The 19,460-nt window shown below is 40.6% G+C and overlaps 3 protein-coding genes across 11 annotated transcripts in view; 2 read left to right on the plus strand and 1 right to left on the minus strand.

Annotated features, from left to right (window-relative positions):
• DIO1 (iodothyronine deiodinase 1) lies at positions 1 to 6,939 on the plus strand. The gene is made up of 4 exons (XM_067535588.1): positions 1 to 396; positions 2,250 to 2,393; positions 3,853 to 4,052; positions 4,962 to 6,939. The coding sequence occupies exons 1-4, from the start codon at positions 66 to 68 to the stop codon at positions 5,025 to 5,027; spliced, it is 741 nt and encodes a 246-aa protein (XP_067391689.1). The 5' UTR covers positions 1 to 65; the 3' UTR covers positions 5,028 to 6,939.
• IFT25 (intraflagellar transport 25) lies at positions 6,727 to 17,295 on the minus strand. Of its 6 annotated transcripts, none has more exons than XM_067535594.1 (6): positions 17,256 to 17,295; positions 14,405 to 14,516; positions 10,003 to 10,109; positions 9,100 to 9,168; positions 7,357 to 7,400; positions 6,727 to 6,939 (listed from the first exon to the last, which is right to left on the minus strand). In XM_067535594.1, the coding sequence occupies exons 2-6, from the start codon at positions 14,500 to 14,502 to the stop codon at positions 6,832 to 6,834; spliced, it is 426 nt and encodes a 141-aa protein (XP_067391695.1). In that variant the 5' UTR covers positions 14,503 to 14,516; positions 17,256 to 17,295; the 3' UTR covers positions 6,727 to 6,831. The 6 variants fall into 6 exon arrangements, with proteins under 6 accessions (XP_067391695.1, XP_067391694.1, XP_067391691.1 ...); XM_067535593.1 differs by lacking the exon at positions 17,256 to 17,295 and adding an exon at positions 17,053 to 17,118; XM_067535590.1 differs by lacking the exon at positions 17,256 to 17,295 and adding an exon at positions 16,937 to 17,041.
• The window catches only part of LRRC42 (leucine rich repeat containing 42), an 11,651-nt gene continuing 8,547 nt past the window's right edge, over positions 16,357 to 19,460 (plus strand). Inside the window, exons 1-2 of one of the 4 annotated variants that reach the window (XM_067535582.1) lie at positions 16,357 to 16,466; positions 17,655 to 18,142. In XM_067535582.1, coding sequence (XP_067391683.1) covers positions 17,670 to 18,142 — 473 coding nt within the window. In that variant the 5' untranslated portion in view covers positions 16,357 to 16,466; positions 17,655 to 17,669. Of the gene's footprint in view, positions 16,467 to 16,987; positions 17,207 to 17,654; positions 18,143 to 19,460 lie in introns of those variants that run through there. The other 3 variants (XM_067535583.1, XM_067535585.1, XM_067535586.1) reach the window with 3 other exon arrangements.

Raw genomic sequence — 19,460 nt, forward strand, 5'->3', positions numbered from 1 at the left:
TTTACCTTTGCTCCTGCTCCCTTACATTGTTTCCCTTTGGAAGCAGTCTGTCTGCTTCTGACAAGATGTTCAAAATCAGGGTAATCATACAAAAATCCTTGATTCTTTTGTATGTATCTCTGTGTGTTGCTGTTGGTAAAATGCTGCTGCTATTGTTCCCAGAAATGATGAAAAGGTATATTCTAAAACTGGGGCAAAAGAGCAGCATAAGCAGGAATCCAACGTTCAGCTATGAGAACTGGGGTCCGACTTTCTTCAGCTTGAAATATTTACTCTTTGTTTTGAAAGTGAAGTGGAAAAGGCTGGAGGATGAAGCGTTTGAAGGACACAATGCTCCCAATACCCCAGTAGCAGACTTCAGGGATGAAATACATCACATCTTGGACTTCATGCAAGGTCAGTGAAATCATCCAAATAAGGTTGGGTCCTCATGGTTAGGACGGTAAATTAAATAGAGGGTTATATTCAAACTGTCTGAGCCATGTTGGCTGGAGATTGGGGAGCTAAAGTGAAGGTTTGAGGAGTCCGTTACAAAGCATCTGCAAATCAATTTAGATTAAGTGTGACTATCTGCAGGGGGATTTGTTCAATATAAAAGCTATATAACATTTTAACACTGGAGTCTCTCAGGCATGTACACATAGTGATGGTTTTAGAGAAAATCTATGTGGTTTGTCTTTACTACAGTGCTATTATACTTTTCTAATGCATATAGCCCTTAAATTTGTGACCTACTGTCATGGATGTGTGTGTAAGGAGAGAGCATCTGTTTACTGAAAACCAATACAATAACTTGTCATGGTGAAAGATGAGGCATATATAACCAGAACCATGTACTTCACATATTTTCACAAATACTGTTATGCACAAGTGGAGAAAGCCTCTACCCCACCATCATTAACCAGATTAAAGTCCGGAAAATGGATGTTTGTTACAGCTCCCAAACTGGGGGGAGGGGAAAATGCTGAGAGAGAAAAATTTGGTATGTACTTTGTTCTCCACTCTAATCTTTGTAGCATACATTCTTAATCATTAAGCTGCATGCTCTGGTACCCAGTTACATTAACCAGGGCTTAAAATAACTCCCAAAACACAATTTCAGAATTGATGTAGCATGATTTGCATATCAGAAAGGCATGCACAACATATTCAGAGGTGAGTCCAAGATTAGACCGTTTAGAGTGGGATACAATGATAGCATCAGATTTTGAAATTAAGCACAGCCAGTAAGAAGATCCTGCATAAATTCAAATTACATTATACGATCCTGGACCTTGGAAGCACTCTTAAATCAAGGCACTGCAAACACAGGAAATACTTGTGCAGAGGCTTTTTGTTAGGTCCAAGCATAAGCATAATTAGAGTTTTCTCTGGACAAGAAATTGCTGAAATCACATTAAAATCATGAAAGCCTGGGATGCATTATCAAAAATATGGCTAACATTTTCAGGTCTGGGTGTCTATAGCTAGGCTTCTATAACTAAATGTAGGCACGTAAATAAAAGGAACCGATTTTCAGAAGTTCTGAAAAATCTGTAACTTCCTCTGACATCAGTTGGAGATGTGGGAACTCAACATTTCTGAAAAATCAAGACACTTGTATTTAGGTGCCTTAAATGGATTTGAGAGCCTAAATTTAAGCATCCAGGTTTGAAAATTTGGGCCTTCATGGGGTTTATTCTTTGAGGAACATGTAGAATATTTTTTTAAGTACCTTCACACTAATTTGCTTTTCAGTAGCAGTTAAGAGACCTGAACTGAAACTGAGGACCCATTGTTCTAGTTGCTATACATACATACAATAAAACAGAGCTCTACCTCCCCAAAATGTTTAGTCTAAGGCTTGGAACATGCGGTGAGCTCCATGTGGGCAGACGCCTGTGCCTGCATGGAGCCCCATTGACTTCAATGGGGCTTTGCATGACATAAGGGTCTGGCTTCCTAAAGTTTATTGTAGGATTGGGGCCTAAATAAACCAGACAGGGCCAGGGTGGGAGAAGGAATACATTGCTGTGCCTATTTTACATACAGACACTGAGGTACAGAGAAACTAATGGCCTGATTTTCAGGAGAGTTCGGCACATTTGAAAAAAATCAGGTGATCAATGACTTGCCCACGATCACACAGGAAATGTGTGGCAAATCTAATGGAGCCCATATTCAAATCCAGTGCCTTAACCCTAACCCTATCCTTTCTCTCATCACCCATTTAACATGATACTTAAAAAATTGTTTCATGTCTGTTACAGACAACAGGCCTTTAGTCCTGAATTTTGGAAGCTGCACCTGACCTTCATTTATTTTTAAATTTGGCGAGTTCAACAAGCTTGTCAAAGATTTCAACTCTGTAGCTGATTTCCTTATAATCTACATTGAAGAAGCTCATGCAACAGGTACAGTATAGAAAGCAAAACATTTCAGTGTATGATGAAGTATCAGATATAGATCCTTCTGTCAGAATCATGGTAGGGGGCAGAACTCAGCAGCTCTGGGGTATGCTTTTGGTTTATGTTTTATGTTCCCAAAAGTTCATGCTTCAGGGTTTCAGTTGGCCACTAGTAGGGGTCAGGAAAGGATATTCCCCCCCAGTGAAATACTTCCTTGTGTTTGTTTTAAGCCAGCTGCCTATTTAAAAAAAGGTGCATATTATCATCATCATTCCTATTTTACAGATGGAGAAACTGAGGCATGGATAAATTAAGGCCTGCAGTTTCAGAAGTGTCCACTTATCTTGGGTGCCCAACTTGACAGCCCTATGCTCTCATTTTCAAAAGTGTTGAGCGCTCACATTGATTTCAGTGGGTGTTGTGGGTGCTCAAGCTCTTCTCGATATCAGGTTCTACATGTATCAAGTTGGGCTTCCAAAATTTGAGGCCCCCGAAATTATATGGATAGTTATGAAAAATAGTGTTAAGTGACTTACTTGAGTTTGCATACAGAGTAGTATTAGAACTCAAGCTTCTGACTTCCAGTCTCCTTTATGAAGAGCTTGATACACTGCCTTCCTGTAAGTTTCAATGTTTTGCAGTTCCTTTGGTTACTCATGTTACTAACATAGCTATTGAAATTATATGATTTATAGATTAGTGTGCATAATATTAGGTTGTCCGACACTTCCCATTATAAAACCCTATTTGTCGGTTGTTCATAAAACTTTACCAAACTTTATCCATTTGGGCTGAAATTTTCCATGCTGAATGTCTGTCTCAGGCTTGTGGTTTTTTAAATGTCAGTAAAATGGTTCAGCTGTTTCCAAGAACAAGGCTATGAAAAACAATATTTTGCCCATGTTAAAAAACTCAGCAATCTTTTCTCTGGACAGATCTAGTACCCCCAGGCTTGGGAGCAGGGACCTGAAATTTTGCAGGGTGTGGCTTTTTTGTCAGGGATATGCCTTTTGCCATCTCTATGAAAATTCACCCAAATTTGGCCATGTTATAATAATTTAAAAAAAAAAAAATCAGTTTGCACATGGTCAATAAAGACTTCTTAGATTTTAGCAGCTAAATGTCTGAAGATTCTTTCTGAAGTGGGCATGTTCCAGCCTGGGGCCGAGCAAGACTTTCCCTGCAAATGCAGCTCTGGGCTGCTGTGAGCCAGACTAGGTTTGGACACCTGAGCAGAGCAGGGGGACTGTCTCTCCTGTGCTCTCAATGGTATGTGATCATCTAAATGAAAACTCTCATAATATATATTCTCAAGCAGGCTGAATTAAGATTGCACAGCAATCCTAATTCTGGCATTTCCTAATTTCTGAGTGCCTAACTTTGCAACCTTAATAATGTTCTTTTAATGTACTTTTTGAGGCATGTATACACACTATATATATTTACTCCCCTCCCTTTTTTTTAGATGGATGGGCTTTTAAAAACAACATTGTTATTAAAAATCACCGAAACCTTCAAGATCGAAAAAAGGCTGCACAATTTCTTTTGAAAGAGAATCCCTTATGCCCAATAGTTTTAGATACTATGGAAAACCTGAGCAGTTCAAAATACGCAGCTCTGCCAGAAAGACTTTATCTGCTGCAAGGAGGAAAGGTTGTCTATAAGGTAATGAACTCTGAGCACATTACACTATGGTTTTAACTTTTAAAAATAGCTATGTAATATCCCATAGCAAATGGGCAAATGAATAACATTTTTCACTGTGTTCCATTTCTAATAACTTTTAACAATTAATTTTAAGCACATTGTTCATTGAAAAATGATTAGCATCAGATATTGGCATTGAAGTATATTTTTATGTATGTCTTGGCTCTGCTTCAGTATTTATGTAGTTCTTCCTAAAGAGACAAAGTGAAAGCATACTGAGCACAGGACTGGGAATAAAGAAACCCTACATTCTAACTCCAGCTGAGTCCCAAACTTGTTGGTTGGCCTTAATCTCTTTATAAAAGGTTACCCATGTATAAAATGAGGAAAATAATACTTACCTAGCTCACAAGGGTGTTTGGAAAATTGAGTTAATATTTGTATAGTATTTGAGATATAAAATGCTAATTATTAACTGGAGACTGTGCCTGTTACAAGAGTCTACTTCTATTTAATTTAGATTATCTTTCCAGTTTCAGCATTAAACCTTTTAGCAGTTGAACTTAAAACCTTATTTTACTCTCTAATGTGCTATACTATCTAAAAGTGTGTACACAAGACGTGAGGCCAGATTCTCTACTGTGCTGTTTCTGCTTGGTGCAGAAGAAAGGGTTACCAGTAGGCAGCCATTTAAGGCACCCTGATTATCTAGCTGGCTCTGGTGCAGGCTCCTCTAACCTGTGCACAGCTGGCAATGGGTCCCAAGAGTTGCAGTGCAACATACTCAGGCCACTTCTCCTCCCTGCCCCCTCCTGCACCAAGGCTTTTGGGTGGGGCAGGAGATGGTTGTGCCAATTATGCACCCACTGGAGACTCCTCCATACTGGGAGTATATCTGAACAAAACTGTATTTTATTCACTTTACAGGGTGGAGTGGGACCTTGGAATTATCATCCACAGGACATACGTGCAATCTTGGAAAAATTAAAATAAGTGAACAAATCAGCAGCCGCAAAAGTAAAGTGATCTATCTGGAAAAAGTGGTCCCTGAACAGCTTGACCTTTCTTTTTTTTTTTTTAAATATATTGTTACTGATGTTTATTTTAAAATAATTATAGAATCAGAGGTTAAAAAGACTATATATGCATCCAGGAGAAAAAGAAAATGGGTAGACAATTAAAGATATATCATCAATCACAGTATACCTTATTCAAGAATCAGACATCAATAGTAGCTTGATTCAACACCATTTGAAATTAATGGAAAAGCTCCCTTTGGATCAGCCCTTAAGTGCATGAGTCAGATATGGAGTCAAAGATGTACCCATCAGCTATAGGGCAGCACGTAGGAAATACAAGTAAAAGAGAGAATAAAAGGAGTACAAAGATCAAAGTGTTTTTATAAATTTCATCATTACCCTATTCATCCACCCTTGGACCAAAACTTTTTCATACAATGAAACTACTTGTCTCTAAAAAAAATCCTGGATGTTACTCCAAATATGTAATGGCTTTCATGTGCCCATCCTTCACAGTTTAGGTAGCATCTGATACCATAAAACTTAATATTAAAAACACAGAAAATAAAGTATATCTATATTCCCTACACTTTGATTAGCTCAAGATTTCTTGTAACTAAAATATGAAATAGTGAGTGGAAAGAAAAAAATACTTTATTCCACTGAACGCAAGTATCATTCAGTGCCCAGTCCTTCAGTTTTGATGAAGGTAAAAACTCCCACTGAGATCAAAGGGAGTTTTTTGCCTGCTTTACGACTGCAAAATTAATCCCTTTGAGTTTTGAAACCTGGCCCTGCCAGTGAAATCTTACCAGTAATGCATCCTAGTGCCAACGGATTCAGATAATGTTCAGTATCACAGAGACAGCAATGGTAAAATGTGGTAGAACTAGTAACTGAAGTACTTTGTGAAACTGAAATATATAAAATAAATATTAATAATTAAAAGCTGTATAAATGGCTGGGATGAATGTTGGAGTAGTGTATTAACATACAAAACAAATGATTGCACAGTGGTCCCTGTTTTTAAAAAAGAGAGTTTCTATTATTTACTGGCAGTTTTTCTAAATGTTCACTTGCACAAACAACAGCAGGTTTATGAATGAATCAATCTGTATTAATGTACATCAGCATTGGTCTATTAATATTTGTTTATGACAGTCATAGCATAAAGCACAAGCAGCTGTGACCTGATTTGAGAAAATATTTATAGAGGCAATGGACTGAATAGGAACGATTAAAATATATCAAACCATCTTGAGTGGCTTCAGCTTGCTATTTAAATATTTCAATGGAAGTTATAATCATCCTCTTTTCTTATCTAGGGTTCTCAGCTGATCAGGAGTACCACAAGCTAATTAATTTTGGAAGGACTTCTTTAGGGGTTGGGGGAATGGCCTCAAGTTTGAATATTTCATACTTTATTTTTTCTGTGAGGGAAATATTTTACAGAGAAACAAATATTCAGTGGCATTTTAAAACAATCTAGCCTTTTAATCTCAACACATTGCAATTCATAAGCGGAATCAATTATACTGGAATGTTAGTGGTTAACCAAAAAGCAGTTCTTCAATGTTTGTACTCTACACTGGAAAATTGTGAAGGTATTGTCACAGTTAATAGGTGTATTGCATTACATATTAAATTGTTGGGGGGAAAACATACTAGATGCATATTTTAAAAAATCATTTTAATATAATGTTTGAATAATAAATATATCCTTTATACTACAAATATCATTACAAAATACTTTTTAAGGCAAATCTTTAAATTTGGGATTAAATGTTTTCTGCTACTCCTTCTGCCATCACTCTATGCACTGAAACAAAATGATCAAAGGCAGATTTGATGATGAATCGCAAATGGGTAGCTTGGAATTCAGGAAGCTGTAGAAGATAAAAAGAGCATATTATTTTAATTGTAATAATATAAATGTTCAACTAACTTCTGCAAAGAAGTTTAACATTTAAAATATAATAGAAGGATCAAGACATTTCTACGTCAGTTTTCAGAGCTTCCTTAGGTTAGAGGAATCCAAAATGGCCCTTCTCTTTCCCTTGAAGCAGCCCTGGAATTCATGAAACTTTCAAGATAACAGTTGGGCCAAGAGAGATTACCACACATATAGCTCTGGCTATATGGATTTTTATACCATAGTATATAAGCACATATCCAAGACCTATTAGGGATGTATCCAAACCTCTAAAAAATATGTATTGAGTTGCACTAATTGAAGGCATTTTTAACTAGCCTGTCCATCCTTATTACATGTGGCACTAACACTGTATGTTGAATGTACTCACAGAAAATTCTTCTGTTTGAAGTGCCCCTTCTGTGTATTGTAAATCTAGAAAATAAATTTTATAGCAAACAGTGAGTTAATATATATGCAATACTGTGATAAGTTTCCACTTGACTTGAAAGTTCCTGGAAATTTAAGGATTGAGAGTCTACATTATGTGCAAAAATTATTAACAAGCCAATTAAAGAATACAAACAATGTTAAATAATGTTAAATTGTTTTTAAAATGTCCCCATGGGACATAAAAAACTGTGTTGCATTATACTACTCCAATATGCTTTTAATTTTTGAGTATAAAATAAAATGTACAAGTAGTATTTTAGCACTTATATAGAGCTTTACATCTTCAAAGTACTGTACAAACAATTAATTAGTAATACGAATTAATAAATAAATAAATAAATACTAGCCCTATTTGGCATATGGGCAAACAGAGAGAACGGTGAAGTGACCCTCCTCAGATCACAGAGTGAATCAGTGACAGCTGAAAACAGAATTAAGTTATTACTGTTTGAACAGAACCTAGATGGCCAAACTGAGATCAAGACCCCATAACGTTAGGTACAGTTTTTTGTAACATCCTCAATACACTAAATATAGTTCAAAGACACAGGATTGAACGTGATTTAATGGTTTCCATATTCTTACATGTGGCATATGGTTACACAATTTAAACAGCTCATCATCATCATACTTTTAGTGTTTTAGTATTATTTTTGGTCTGGCTAAGGCTCCGCTCCAGCAAACACTTACGCACATGCTTAACTTTAGGGCTCATGCTAAAGTTAAGCACGTGCATAAACATTTGCAGGATCAGAACCTTTGTTTTTCTAGACAAGGGGTTTTTAAATGTCAAAAACTACACAACAGCTTCTGTGATAACATACAATTAGCTAAAACATTAAACTTTCTACTGTAATGCAGGGCAGGATTTCTTTAGCTTCAAATTCTCATCCAAAAAAAGCCACCTACAAACATATTTAGAAAAGAATGAAAATGGTATGCATAGCATAAGGTTAACTTATATGAAAATACATAGTGTTTCACTTTTCCATTATGCCACCATTCTCACTGATGTGAAAGGAGCTGATACAGAGCCCAATCCTGCAAACATTTACACACACAGTAATTTTACTTCATGTGAGCCGTTTCATTGAAATCAATCGGAGCACTCACATAAGAAAAGTTACTTGTGTGCATCAGTGACTGTAGGATTAGGCCCACAGTATAACAGTTTATGCAATTTTTACAACAAAACAGGGTTTCCTGTTAGTTTAAATAATGAAAACTCAAATACAAACCTAAATTTACAAAACTCAGGATTCAGAAATACTAACAAAAGGGTGAAAGTTCACAAACAAGGACCAACCTCTGCCCCTGTCCTCAAATACCTATTAAGCACACACAGCAGAACCCAATTTAACCTTATTCTGCTATAGCATGTTGGGAAAGCATTTTGACTCTTAACTAGGAAGTTCCATTGCTATGTTGTTTCCAAGTCACACTGTTTTTTTACATATAATTTTCATGTGGATTTCCAGCACGTCACTTTGGTAACATTAATTTTGTTATGGATGATGACAGTAGTAATAAGTATAGTCAACAAGAATCCTTTCCAGCATACCAGACATATGTTATAAGCTTTATTCTTCTAAAGGTGCAGAGATATTAAGAGAATGAGTAAATATATAAAGGCTAATGTAATTTCCACTTGATCAGAATGGCTCCACATTTGGTTACTTACCCTTTTCAGTACACTCTTCAAAATCTACTGGATCTTTAGATACACTTTTCTCAATCCTTAAACTCCGCACTAAAATATATTTAAAAAAAAAAAAATCAGCATAGACTGAGCAGTGAAGTCTACCTGGTTTCATATTACTATTTTACTAATAACAACAGTACGTAACATCATGCATCTGTTTTAATCTTCAAAGAATTGTACCAACATCAGCTAATGAATTCTAACGATATGCTGTTGGGTACGTAGGTAATCTTATCATCATCCTCATTTTACAGGTGGGGAACCAAAGAAGAAAGTTTAAGTGATTTGCCTAAGATCAGCTAACGCTCGAGTTCCTAGCTCCTGCTCTCACAGAACTTCTTTCTCTTTCATGTTTTTTCTCACATGATTACAGAAATTTGACAAAATGTAAACAGAGACCGAAGTTCATTCTATGAAATTAAAATGCAACTCATTCAAACAAGAGAAAGAAAAAAATACTTTTTGATGCAACATATATTTAACTTACAAAATTATGTGAAGCAGATTTATTTATTTATTATCATTATTAATGAGGTGAATAGTTTAGTACAATAAAGTTATATTAGCTAGGTTAAAATTTTCAAGCCAATCCATCCTCATGTTTCAGGGCATAAATTAATCACTAGCTCAAGTCAGGAAAAATAATTCTCCTCCTCAATATATCACAATGATATAATTAACAATGGTTAGGGCTATTAGGGGATATGTTCATCTTTCTCGAGTGTATCCTGCTTCCCAAAATGGTCCATGCAAGATATTGGACTCAAAGGATCACGGGTTTGCTGGCTTAGCTACATTCTTGTGGATTGTTTTTTAAACTATTAGTTACAGAATGTGATATTATTGTGAAAATTAAAGCATGAAAATACATTGTGTTCTTACCTAAGTAACACTGGATTGTGAGTTTGCTGATTTTTACACATTTATGAAAACTAATAATGAATTCCTGGGGAAATATTCCTGTTGTTGTCCAAAATGTTTCTGAACTTCTGTTGTTAAAAAAAAAAGCAAACAACTTTTTATTTGTTTACTTAAGTAAGATATATTTACAAAAGATGTGATCTTCAAAGTAATTTCTATTTAGGCTCCTTTCAAAACAAACAGTATACATCTGAAGATTCATTACAATATCAATGTTTACTGTATCTTCTCTATTTCCTTTACCACTCTCAAGCATGTTCATCACAGAATAATCTGAGATACTTGAATCTGACTTTTTACTGGGCCCTCAGTTCAACAGCCTGTCTAAAATTTGGGTTTGAGTGGCTCTCAGCTAGAGAGATCCTTTTTAGATTAACTTTGTTGACATGCCTCCCCACGGTTTTCTCATGCCCTCACTACCACCACAAATTTCTGGCACAATTAGACAATTCATACCAATACATTACACCACAACTGACCCACCCACCGTATCAGTGGTCAGTTGTGAGCTATAACTATCATTCATGACTCTGCAGTATAGGTGCCTTTTAAACATAGATTTCTGGAGCCTGTTCTAAAAATACAGTCTTAGATTCTGATCTTGCTAAGATTTGCACATATGCTTAACTTTGTTCATTGTGAATACTCCTCTAGTGCAGTCTTGTGTATATTTTTTACATAATTAAACAAATCCCACAGTGGAATTGGTTGGAGATGGAGAGTCAACTACAATCTCTTTGCATCTGGTTAGATTTACCATTTACTTTAAACAAAGGGGAAATAGTGACAAAGGACCATATGCTGCTCTCAGATTGCATGCATTAACTTCAGTTATTCCTTAATGAACTGGGCCCTACAACTTCAGACTCTATTTCAGTTTTTGAGTACTCTGAAATAGTGTCCTCAGCTTTTCATAGTGATATAGATCACAGACTTCAATATCTTTAATAAAAATACAACTGGATTTCAATTTAAAACAAAATTTTAAGGGATTGAGTGGCTCACAGCAGAGAGTGGTAACAGGATATGGAATCTTTTATTTCTTGGTCAATTAGTTCAAAACCAAATATCATTACTATCTGACAGCTAAGTGATGGCATATCAGAAAGGAGCTGAAGATCTCAGTCCAGTTTCCAGTGAGCAAGTTATTAGCACACTTATCAGTAGTCTCAACAGATGTGGCTGACAATTGATCAAATATACAGAATGGGCTACACTCTTGTGGTCAGGCCAAGGAAAGTTTGCATTGCTCCTGCCCATGCTACTTTTCTCTGTAAAAACAGAAATCATCATTCTTCAGTGAGATCAATATGAAATATTTTAGTAACATGGAAATTCACTTTTGAAAGAAAAATGTTCAGACAACTCCTATCCTGGAAACTATAATGAGATCTCAATAGTTATCATTTTTAAAAATACTTCATTAATTAAGTTTTATTGATAAGTTCAGTTCAGTTATTTCCAGAGTGTAAATTACAATGAGGAAGACTCAGGGGTTGACAAGAAACATGCATTATGATAGGCAGAGCTGGTAGTAACTCTTTATACTTAAGGCTACCCATCACTTCCCATAATAAGTCTCTGTTTTCAATTTCTTATCACTTTGCCAAACTTGAACTGTTCAAGCCGCAATTTCCCATGCTGAGGGTCTACCTCAGATTGGATTTTGGAAAGTTTCAACAAACACAGTTCAGTTATCTCCAAGAATGAAATTAGATAAAAATGTTTTGCCTAAGTTAAAAAAATTCTTACAATCTTTTGTTGAGAAGCTCTGGCAACTCCATGCTTTGGCAAGACGGTTGCCTTATTGTTAGAGATTTGACTTTTGCTGACCCTGTGAAAATTCACATAGATTTGACGAACTTATAAGCCTCTTGGCAAGTGGAGGGAGGTTTGTATATGCTCAATTGTTAAGAGTTTAGCAGCTAAATTCTCAAAGGCTCCATCTGCTCTATGCATGCTCCATCCCAGAATGGCATGGGCAGGGCATGATTTTCTCTCAATTGCTGCTCCAGGCTGCTACGGGCCACTGTGGAGCTGCATATGGGAACTAAGAGCAAGGAGAATGTCTCTCCTGGGTTTTCAATGCTCCCACTGCTGCCCAAGCGGCAGAGATGGAGGAGGAAGCAACCTGACCGAAATACAGAGGGGTGAGGACCTGAATGTGGGGGACTAGAATGGGACAAGGAATCTGGGGGGAGGAAAAGAAGGAAAATTGGGACTGGGACAGGAGTTAAACTGGGGCAGCGGTAGACTGGCAGCCACTTGAGGATGGGAAGGTAAAGCAGATTAGATGAGGAGCCATGGAGGCAGTGGACTGGGACAAGAAGCCTGGGTGGAGGGAGACTGGGAATAGCTAGACAAGGAGACTGGAAGTAGGAGCTGGTGTGGGAGAAACTGAGATTGGACAAGGAGTTGTGCAGGAAGATGGAGAATGGCTGGACAATGAGACAGGTGAAGACTGGGACTGGCTGGACAAGGAAACTAGAAATGGGATGAGGAGCCCAGCGGGTGGAGACATAGTCTGTCTTGGCAAAGATATTAGGAGTAGGACAAGAGCTGGAAGGAGACTGGGATGAGGAGCTGGTCATGGGAGAGATAGGAGTGGCACGGAGTCAAGCTGGAGGAGATACAGATAGAAGGGGACAGGTTTGAGGTAAACATGGCTGAAGAGGTCTTTGACCACTAAAGGACACTTTTCTCCAGAACCTGGAATGGAACTCAAAATTCCTGAGTCTCACCATTCCTCTGCTATCAGCAAAGATCTGTGAAACCCACTAGCAACGTTTGTGTTTATCTCCCTCTAGTGGGTGGTCCATGGACTGAAAGCAACCTACTACTGCTGTCATTTATCCATAGTTGTTTGCAGTGTTGTTGTAGCCTTGCTGGTCCCAGGATATGAGACAGACAAGGTAAGGGATGTAATATCTTTTATTGCAACAACTTCCATTGGTGGAAAGGACAAAACTGTGTCTCTTCCACAAACAGAAATTGGTCCAATAAAAAATCTCCCCCCCAACTTGGCTTTAGCATTTACTCCGTTAGCTGAATTGGCAGAAATCTGTGCTTTGGATCTAAAAGTTCCAATCCCATACAAAGGTCACTATGATTCCCCATGATGAAATTTCCGTTATTCAGTTTGCTTTTTTAAAAAGCCAGGAAATCACACACACAAAATTATATTAAAAGGACAGAAGGCAGAAAAGTCAATATCTCAAAAGTTAGGAAATGCCAGAATTAACACTGCCCGTGGAACCTTAATTCAGCCTTCTTGTGCAGATGCATTATGATACAGTCTTAGTTACATGACCACATACTATTTTTCCGCAGGAACCCTGCCTCATTCAGTGCACAGGATGGATGGTGCTCTAGGAATGAATCAGAGTTGTGCAGTGAAGTAGGCTGTTGTCTGCAATATCCCTGGTTCATTTGTTGCAGATGTCTAGTGAATGAGGTGGGAGACTGTAGAAATAGAAATGATGGTCTCATGTTTAAGGCAGCTGAATGCTGGCCTGGAGAAATGGATTGTATCCCTGCCTCTGCCACAGATTTCCAATCTGATACTTGGCAAGTCACGTAAACCAAACTTTTCACAGGTGGCAACTATGGATTCCTCATTTTCTGATTGCCAACTTTAGATCCTGGGCCTGAGCACTCACAGTGGCAACTGAACACTGAAGTCAACGGGAGATGTACTTTGAACATATAAAGTGCAATAAAATGTTACATACTCTGAAAAATCAAGCCACAGGTGTCTCATATTAGGCACCCAAAATTATTGGACATTTTTTACCTTACTGTTTCTGTGCCTCAATTCCTCAGCTGTAAAATGGGGACAGTAATAACTGCTCATCTCACAGGAACATTGTGAAAATAAAGTACTATTTGTGAAGCATTCAGATACCATAGTAATGAGCACCACAGAAAAGTCTATGAGGAAATTAATAAGAATGGCCATATTAGGTCAGACCAGTGGTCCATCTAGCCCAGTATCCTGTCTTCTGACAGTGACCAATATTGAATAGTTGCACATTAAATGAGCACCATCCATCCTGTGCACTGATTAAGGCAGATGTCCTGTGGAAAAACGGTATGTGTTCCTGGAATTAAATACAGTATCATATACTGCATATGTACACGGGAGTCAAATTAAACTTGCACAGGCAACCTTAATTTTGGTATTGCCTTACTTTTGAGTGCCTCACTTTGTTACCGTACTGTTCTTTTAATGTAATATTTTGTGTGCAACATAAATACATAATAGCATAAAATCCAGTGATAGAAATGCATGTTAATGACACCAAAGCACTTTATTTCTCCAACAACCTTCACTTACATAAAAGAACCAAACATCAAATCTTACCCATCAGTGATGTTTTCAGGTGGGTATTTTTCATCACTTGATGTGGCTAGAACAACTTCAGCCCCTCCAGAGCTCAGGCACAGGTCTGTTGATTTCATCCTTTCTTGTTAACCTGCAGGGAATTTAAAAAAACAAAAGAAACTGTTCTTGGACTATCATTGAGTGGGAGTGTCTTCTCGTTACCTAGCAACCAAATTCAGTCCCTAACAGAAACGCAGAGAGGACATGTTACACAATTATGATAAACACTCTAGTCTCTCTCTTTTATGATCTCTATGATTCAACTGCTGATATTTTGAGTTACAGTCAAAACAGTCCCCTCACACCACACTGCTGCCCGCAAAGAGTTCCTATTCTAAAGCAAGAGTAACTGCTTGCATTTCTAATTGTATTCTTGATTAAAATGCTTGAAAATGTGTTTTACATAGTCAAAAACACATATGTTCTAATTAAGATATATAGCTACAAGGATTTAGGTTACAAAATATTTTTTAAAATCATGAGTGTTTGCTGTAGTGCTGCCAAAGTACTAAAAATCCTAATAAATGATAATACATAATTATAGTACATTGTGCTTTTATATACCACATGCTCAGAGTTTAACAGATCGCCATATTTGGGTTCGGGAAGGAATTTTCCCCCACGCCAGAGTGGCATAGGTCCTGGGGTTTTCCGCCTTCCTCTGCAGTATGGGGCGTGGGTCACTTGCTGGTGGATTCTCTGTACCTTGAAGTCTTTAAATCATCATTTGAGGACTTAATAACTCAGTCTTAGGTTAGGGGTCTATTACAGGAGTGGGTGGGTGAAGTTGTGGCCTGCGTTGTGCAGGAGGTCAAACTAGATGATCATAATGGTCCCTTCTGACCTTATAGTCTCTGAGTCTATAGAACCTAAGAATCCCAGAGAACTTTACAAATAATAATTAAGCCTCCCAATATCTTTATAAATTAAAGTCTGCTTACAGCTTTTTCCTTTCTGGCATTCCCCCCATTTCCTCAGCATCTCTTCAGTTTCCCTGTTTCTTTCTCCCATCCTATATTTTGAGCCCTAGTACCGCAGTGAGCTCTATGTGGGCACAGAACCCAGGTCTTTGTCATGCACGTGGACAATAAATTCGATCAGAGGTGTGGCCGTGTTAGCCTGTCTGTGGCACTCACTGTGAGCTGGCAGGGTGATGGGGGGGGCATACATCATGTCACAAACCAGGGAGGTGACAGATTCTCTCCATATGGCATTGCTGGACAACAGGAGCCACGGCTACAGCCGCAGGCACTTGAACACCAAAGCGATGCAGGCACTTGGACAGGAATTCAGAGAATGGCAGCAACAATTCGGGGGCCGGCAGGGCCGATTTAAGCCGATTTAACAGAAGAGTGACGAGGGCAGATCACGGTCTCCAAGTGTGGGGACAGGGCACACGACAAGGCAAGAGAAGACGCGTTTGGGGAAGTCACTGGAGGAGTCAGTAAGGGGATGACACGGAGTCCCTGGTAGTTTGAGGCTGAATCACAAGCCAGTTCGTGTCCAGTGGCGGAGGCAGGCTCCGGACTGGTTTCCCGCGGGAGGGGATCGCTGCCAGCACCATCCCTTGAACCGTTTACACTTAGACTAGACCCCAGACGTTGGGAGATCCGAGGTACCGGGCAACTGTACTAACAGAGCTCCGCCATCGCCTGGCATCCCTCCGCGCCTTTCCACGGCCCCTTCAGATCCCAGGGGTCCCATGTCCAGAGCCTCCCCCCAACCCGCAGCCCCCGCTACGACCCTATCATCACCCCCAGCCCCGCATCGCCCCGGCCGGTCCCGCCCCGCCCCGCCTCAGGCACTGGCCTTTTGTCTCGGGCGGGGACGCCGCGCGCTCCCGCCCGGGGCTCCCCGTCGCCTTCTCCGCTCGTGCCCGCGCTCCCTCGCCGCTCAGCTCCCCCGGCGCGCCCCCGCCCTCCCTATTGTAACCCGCCCCCCCCCATCTCCTCCTCCGCGGGGGCGCCGCAGGCTGCCGGGGCGGGGTTGGCCTGTGTGGAGTCCCGGCCCCGGAGCGGCCGCGCCGAGCGGGGTCTCGCGGGTAGGTTCGTGGGGGGCTCGGGCCGGGCCCGGCCGCGCCGCTCCAGGAAACTTTCCCAGCGCCTCGAGCCCCAGGCTCTGCCCGGGCGGCGGCTTCGGGCCAGGGACGGAGGCGCTGCGGCTGCCGCGCCAGGAGCGGCCCGGGGCTGAGGGGAGGAACCAGCCTGCCCCAGCCAGGGGAGGGGCCGGGGCCAGGCCTTGGAGCGGCGAGCCGACCCCAGCGTCCCCCGCCAGCCGAAGGGCAGGGCGGGGCGGGGCGGACACCGCCCGACTTGGGCAGCTGGCGGCTGAGGGGTCCGGGGCCGGGGCCGGGCTGTCTGTGCGGGCCGGGCTCGCTACTGCCCGGGCCCGGGCGAGGCTGAGCTGAGGAGCCCGCGGCTAGACGGCGCCGGAGCAGGGGCAGCCTTCTCCCCCCCCCGCCGGCCCGCAGCCTGCCTGAAGGGCGGCAGGAACCAGCCGCTCTGCTGTTACCGGGCTCCTGCCCTGGCCGGTGCCGGGGAAGGTTCCGCGAAGGTCGGCACCCCTGGGCCGAGCCCGTTGCGTCCCGGAAAACAGCCGCCGACCGTGCGTGCTGACCGCCCCCTCACCCGCCGGCTGCGCCGAGCTCATCCCAGCGCCGGACAAAGCCACGTGTTGCTGCTCCGGGCCCCTGGCGTCCGGCTGCGAGGCGATCGCTGGTGCGGGTAATGGCAGGGCAGCGGGGGACAGGCCAGCGGAGAGCCCCTCAGCCGGGCCCGCAGGGTGAGCCATGGTGCCTGAGACAAAGTTCTGTGGCGCGCTCCATGTTTACCTCAATCCCCACCCTAATCTGAATGGGCAGGCCCCACGTGCAGTGTTCAGGACGGTTTGAAAGCGATGTAATGTGCTGAATAGTGGGGAACGTGTAGCAGGCACTGCGCTCTGCTAAATGCAATCGCCATGTTCCTACTGGTGAACAGGGAGGAGCCTGCCGCCTGTGCAGAAGACCTGTCATTCTGAAACAGGCTTGAGTTGTAGTCCCCAGAGTTGTTGTTTTGCTGGCAGCTGAGGTATATATGCACCATACACAGCGATGCTTTCACTGTACCCGATGGGATACCTTACAGTGTGCATCCCAGGGCACCACAGGAAATGAACTTGGATTTGGTATATTTCCAAAATTGTGTCATTTGTGTCTGTTCTTTATCTGTTTCTCATTTTGTTTTTGCAGAAACTGTAAAAGGGAATGTCTTACTGCCTCAAGTCAGAAAGCCTTTTGGATACAAGCCCAGTATACGTGCGTGAAAATGGGCACCTGTATATGGTAAATCAGGGTTCTGGCAGCATAAAGAATGCCCCTTCAAAACCAAGGCCTTTTAGACTATTTTCCAAAGGATTCTCTGTAGAGCTTTGTATGAACAGAGAAGATGACAGTGTAAGGAGAGAGAGAACAGATCATTTTATCTTTACTTATACTAAGGAAGGGAATCTCCGGTACTCAGCCAAGTCTCTCTTCAGCCTAGTGTTGGGTTACATTTCTGACAATGTTGATCATATTGATTCATTGATTGGCTTTCCAGAGCAGATTGCTGAAAAGCTGTTTTCTGCTGCAGAAGCAAGACAAAAGTTCACTGAACCAGTTACAGGACTCAGAGCGCTACAAAAATTTACTGAGGCTTATGGAAATCTGGTACTTTGTTCATTATGTTTGCAGAATCGGTAAGTGCATTCAGTAACATATATGTGAGTCTGTGCTAGTGTTTTGCTTAAGTGTTTCCTTTTTTACTTAAATATAAACATTTTCTTGATTTTGGATTATTAAATTATATTTGTTCACTCCATAAAGTAATGTAGGTAGATAGCACTTGGTTCAATTCTTGTATCTGTGCCCCACGACCATAACACTGACACTTAATCCTCCAAATCCACATTAACATATTCTCCAACCTGAATTGAAGGATAAAACCTGCAGCTTTATTTTTAACTTGCTAACACTTGGCCCTTATAGGGTGGTTTGAAACCTAATCCTCAAAATTTACCTACCTTGTATGCAGTGTAGTTGTAGTCATGTCAGTCCCAGGATGCTAGAGAGACAAGCTGAGTGAGATAATATCTTTTATTGGACCAACTTCAGTTGATGAGAGAGACAAGCTTGTCTAATTTACCCCCTCACAGGGGTGTTATGTTAATAACTAAACTGTGGTTGAACTAAAAATCTCTTTTCTGTAAGCATTTCAACATTTATTTTGGCTTGTATAGCCAGTTAAACTTGCTTGCAAGCAGTCCCACTGGGACATTCTGTGTCTACCATCGCATTTCATTTGAAGGGTACCAGTCACCACAAAGGCACGGGTTTTGAAGTCAGAAGACTAGTATTACATTTTATTAATTAATATTTCTATCTAGATGTGTTGCATGTTCTCCATATTGAACACACCTTGACCCGGCACATTCTCTCTGTCCACTTTTCTCTGGACAAGTTCTAACTCAACTAAAAAAGTTTCTCCTTACAAGGTTCTAAAACCTTGTCCCGATGAAGCACCTCTCTATGCTATAATAATGTTTTTCTCCTCTGCATTCACACAATTTATGGTCTTTCTACTCCTTAAATATTAACCAGTATAAATCAGAGCATATAGGCACATCATTTTTAGATGCCAGGGATGGCATAAACAAAATATAGGAAAGTTTTAATAAAAAATAAATAAAAATCGGTCTACCTCTTACCCTTTGTACCAGGTGTCACGTCATCCCCAGCGTGATCAAATTTCTTGACAGCCTACTCATGAACTGCCCTTTTCATGTGTGAAAGAGCTATCGTTGCAGGACCTTTGTGTCCTTTAGTTCTCTAGTCAAAGCTTTTATTTCTGGCCATGAAACATCAATTTTACCATTTGGCAAGCAATGCTGCTGGAATTGGACTGATGTGGCTTGAGATCTAGACTTAATAGCTGTCTTTGCAAGTTGAAGTCATTGGTTATATAGCAAGTACTTTGAGTCAAATCAGAACTGCAATCTTCAGGTAGGGGGAGAGCTA

The sequence above is a fragment of the Emydura macquarii genome, unplaced genomic scaffold (genome assembly GCF_026122565.2).
Source record: "Emydura macquarii macquarii isolate MOO-44397 ecotype Brisbane River unplaced genomic scaffold, CSIRO-AGI_Emac_v2 contig_3506, whole genome shotgun sequence".
Classification (NCBI taxonomy): domain Eukaryota; kingdom Metazoa; phylum Chordata; order Testudines; family Chelidae; genus Emydura; species Emydura macquarii.

What these genes read in the sequence shown, in the direction of transcription:
- IFT25 (XM_067535594.1), bottom strand. Translation starts at nt 14,502, where the DNA reads ATGAAATCAACAGACCTGTGCCTGAGCTCTGGAGGGGCTGAAGTTGTT. An exon ending in CACAATCCAGTGTTACTTAG is followed by an intron (nt 9,169 to 10,002) that starts GTAAGAACACAA and finishes AATATATTTTAG; the next exon opens with TGCGGAGTTTAAGGATTGAG. An exon ending in TGAAGAGTGTACTGAAAAGG is followed by an intron (nt 7,401 to 9,099) that starts GTAAGTAACCAA and finishes TTTATTTTCTAG; the next exon opens with ATTTACAATACACAGAAGGG.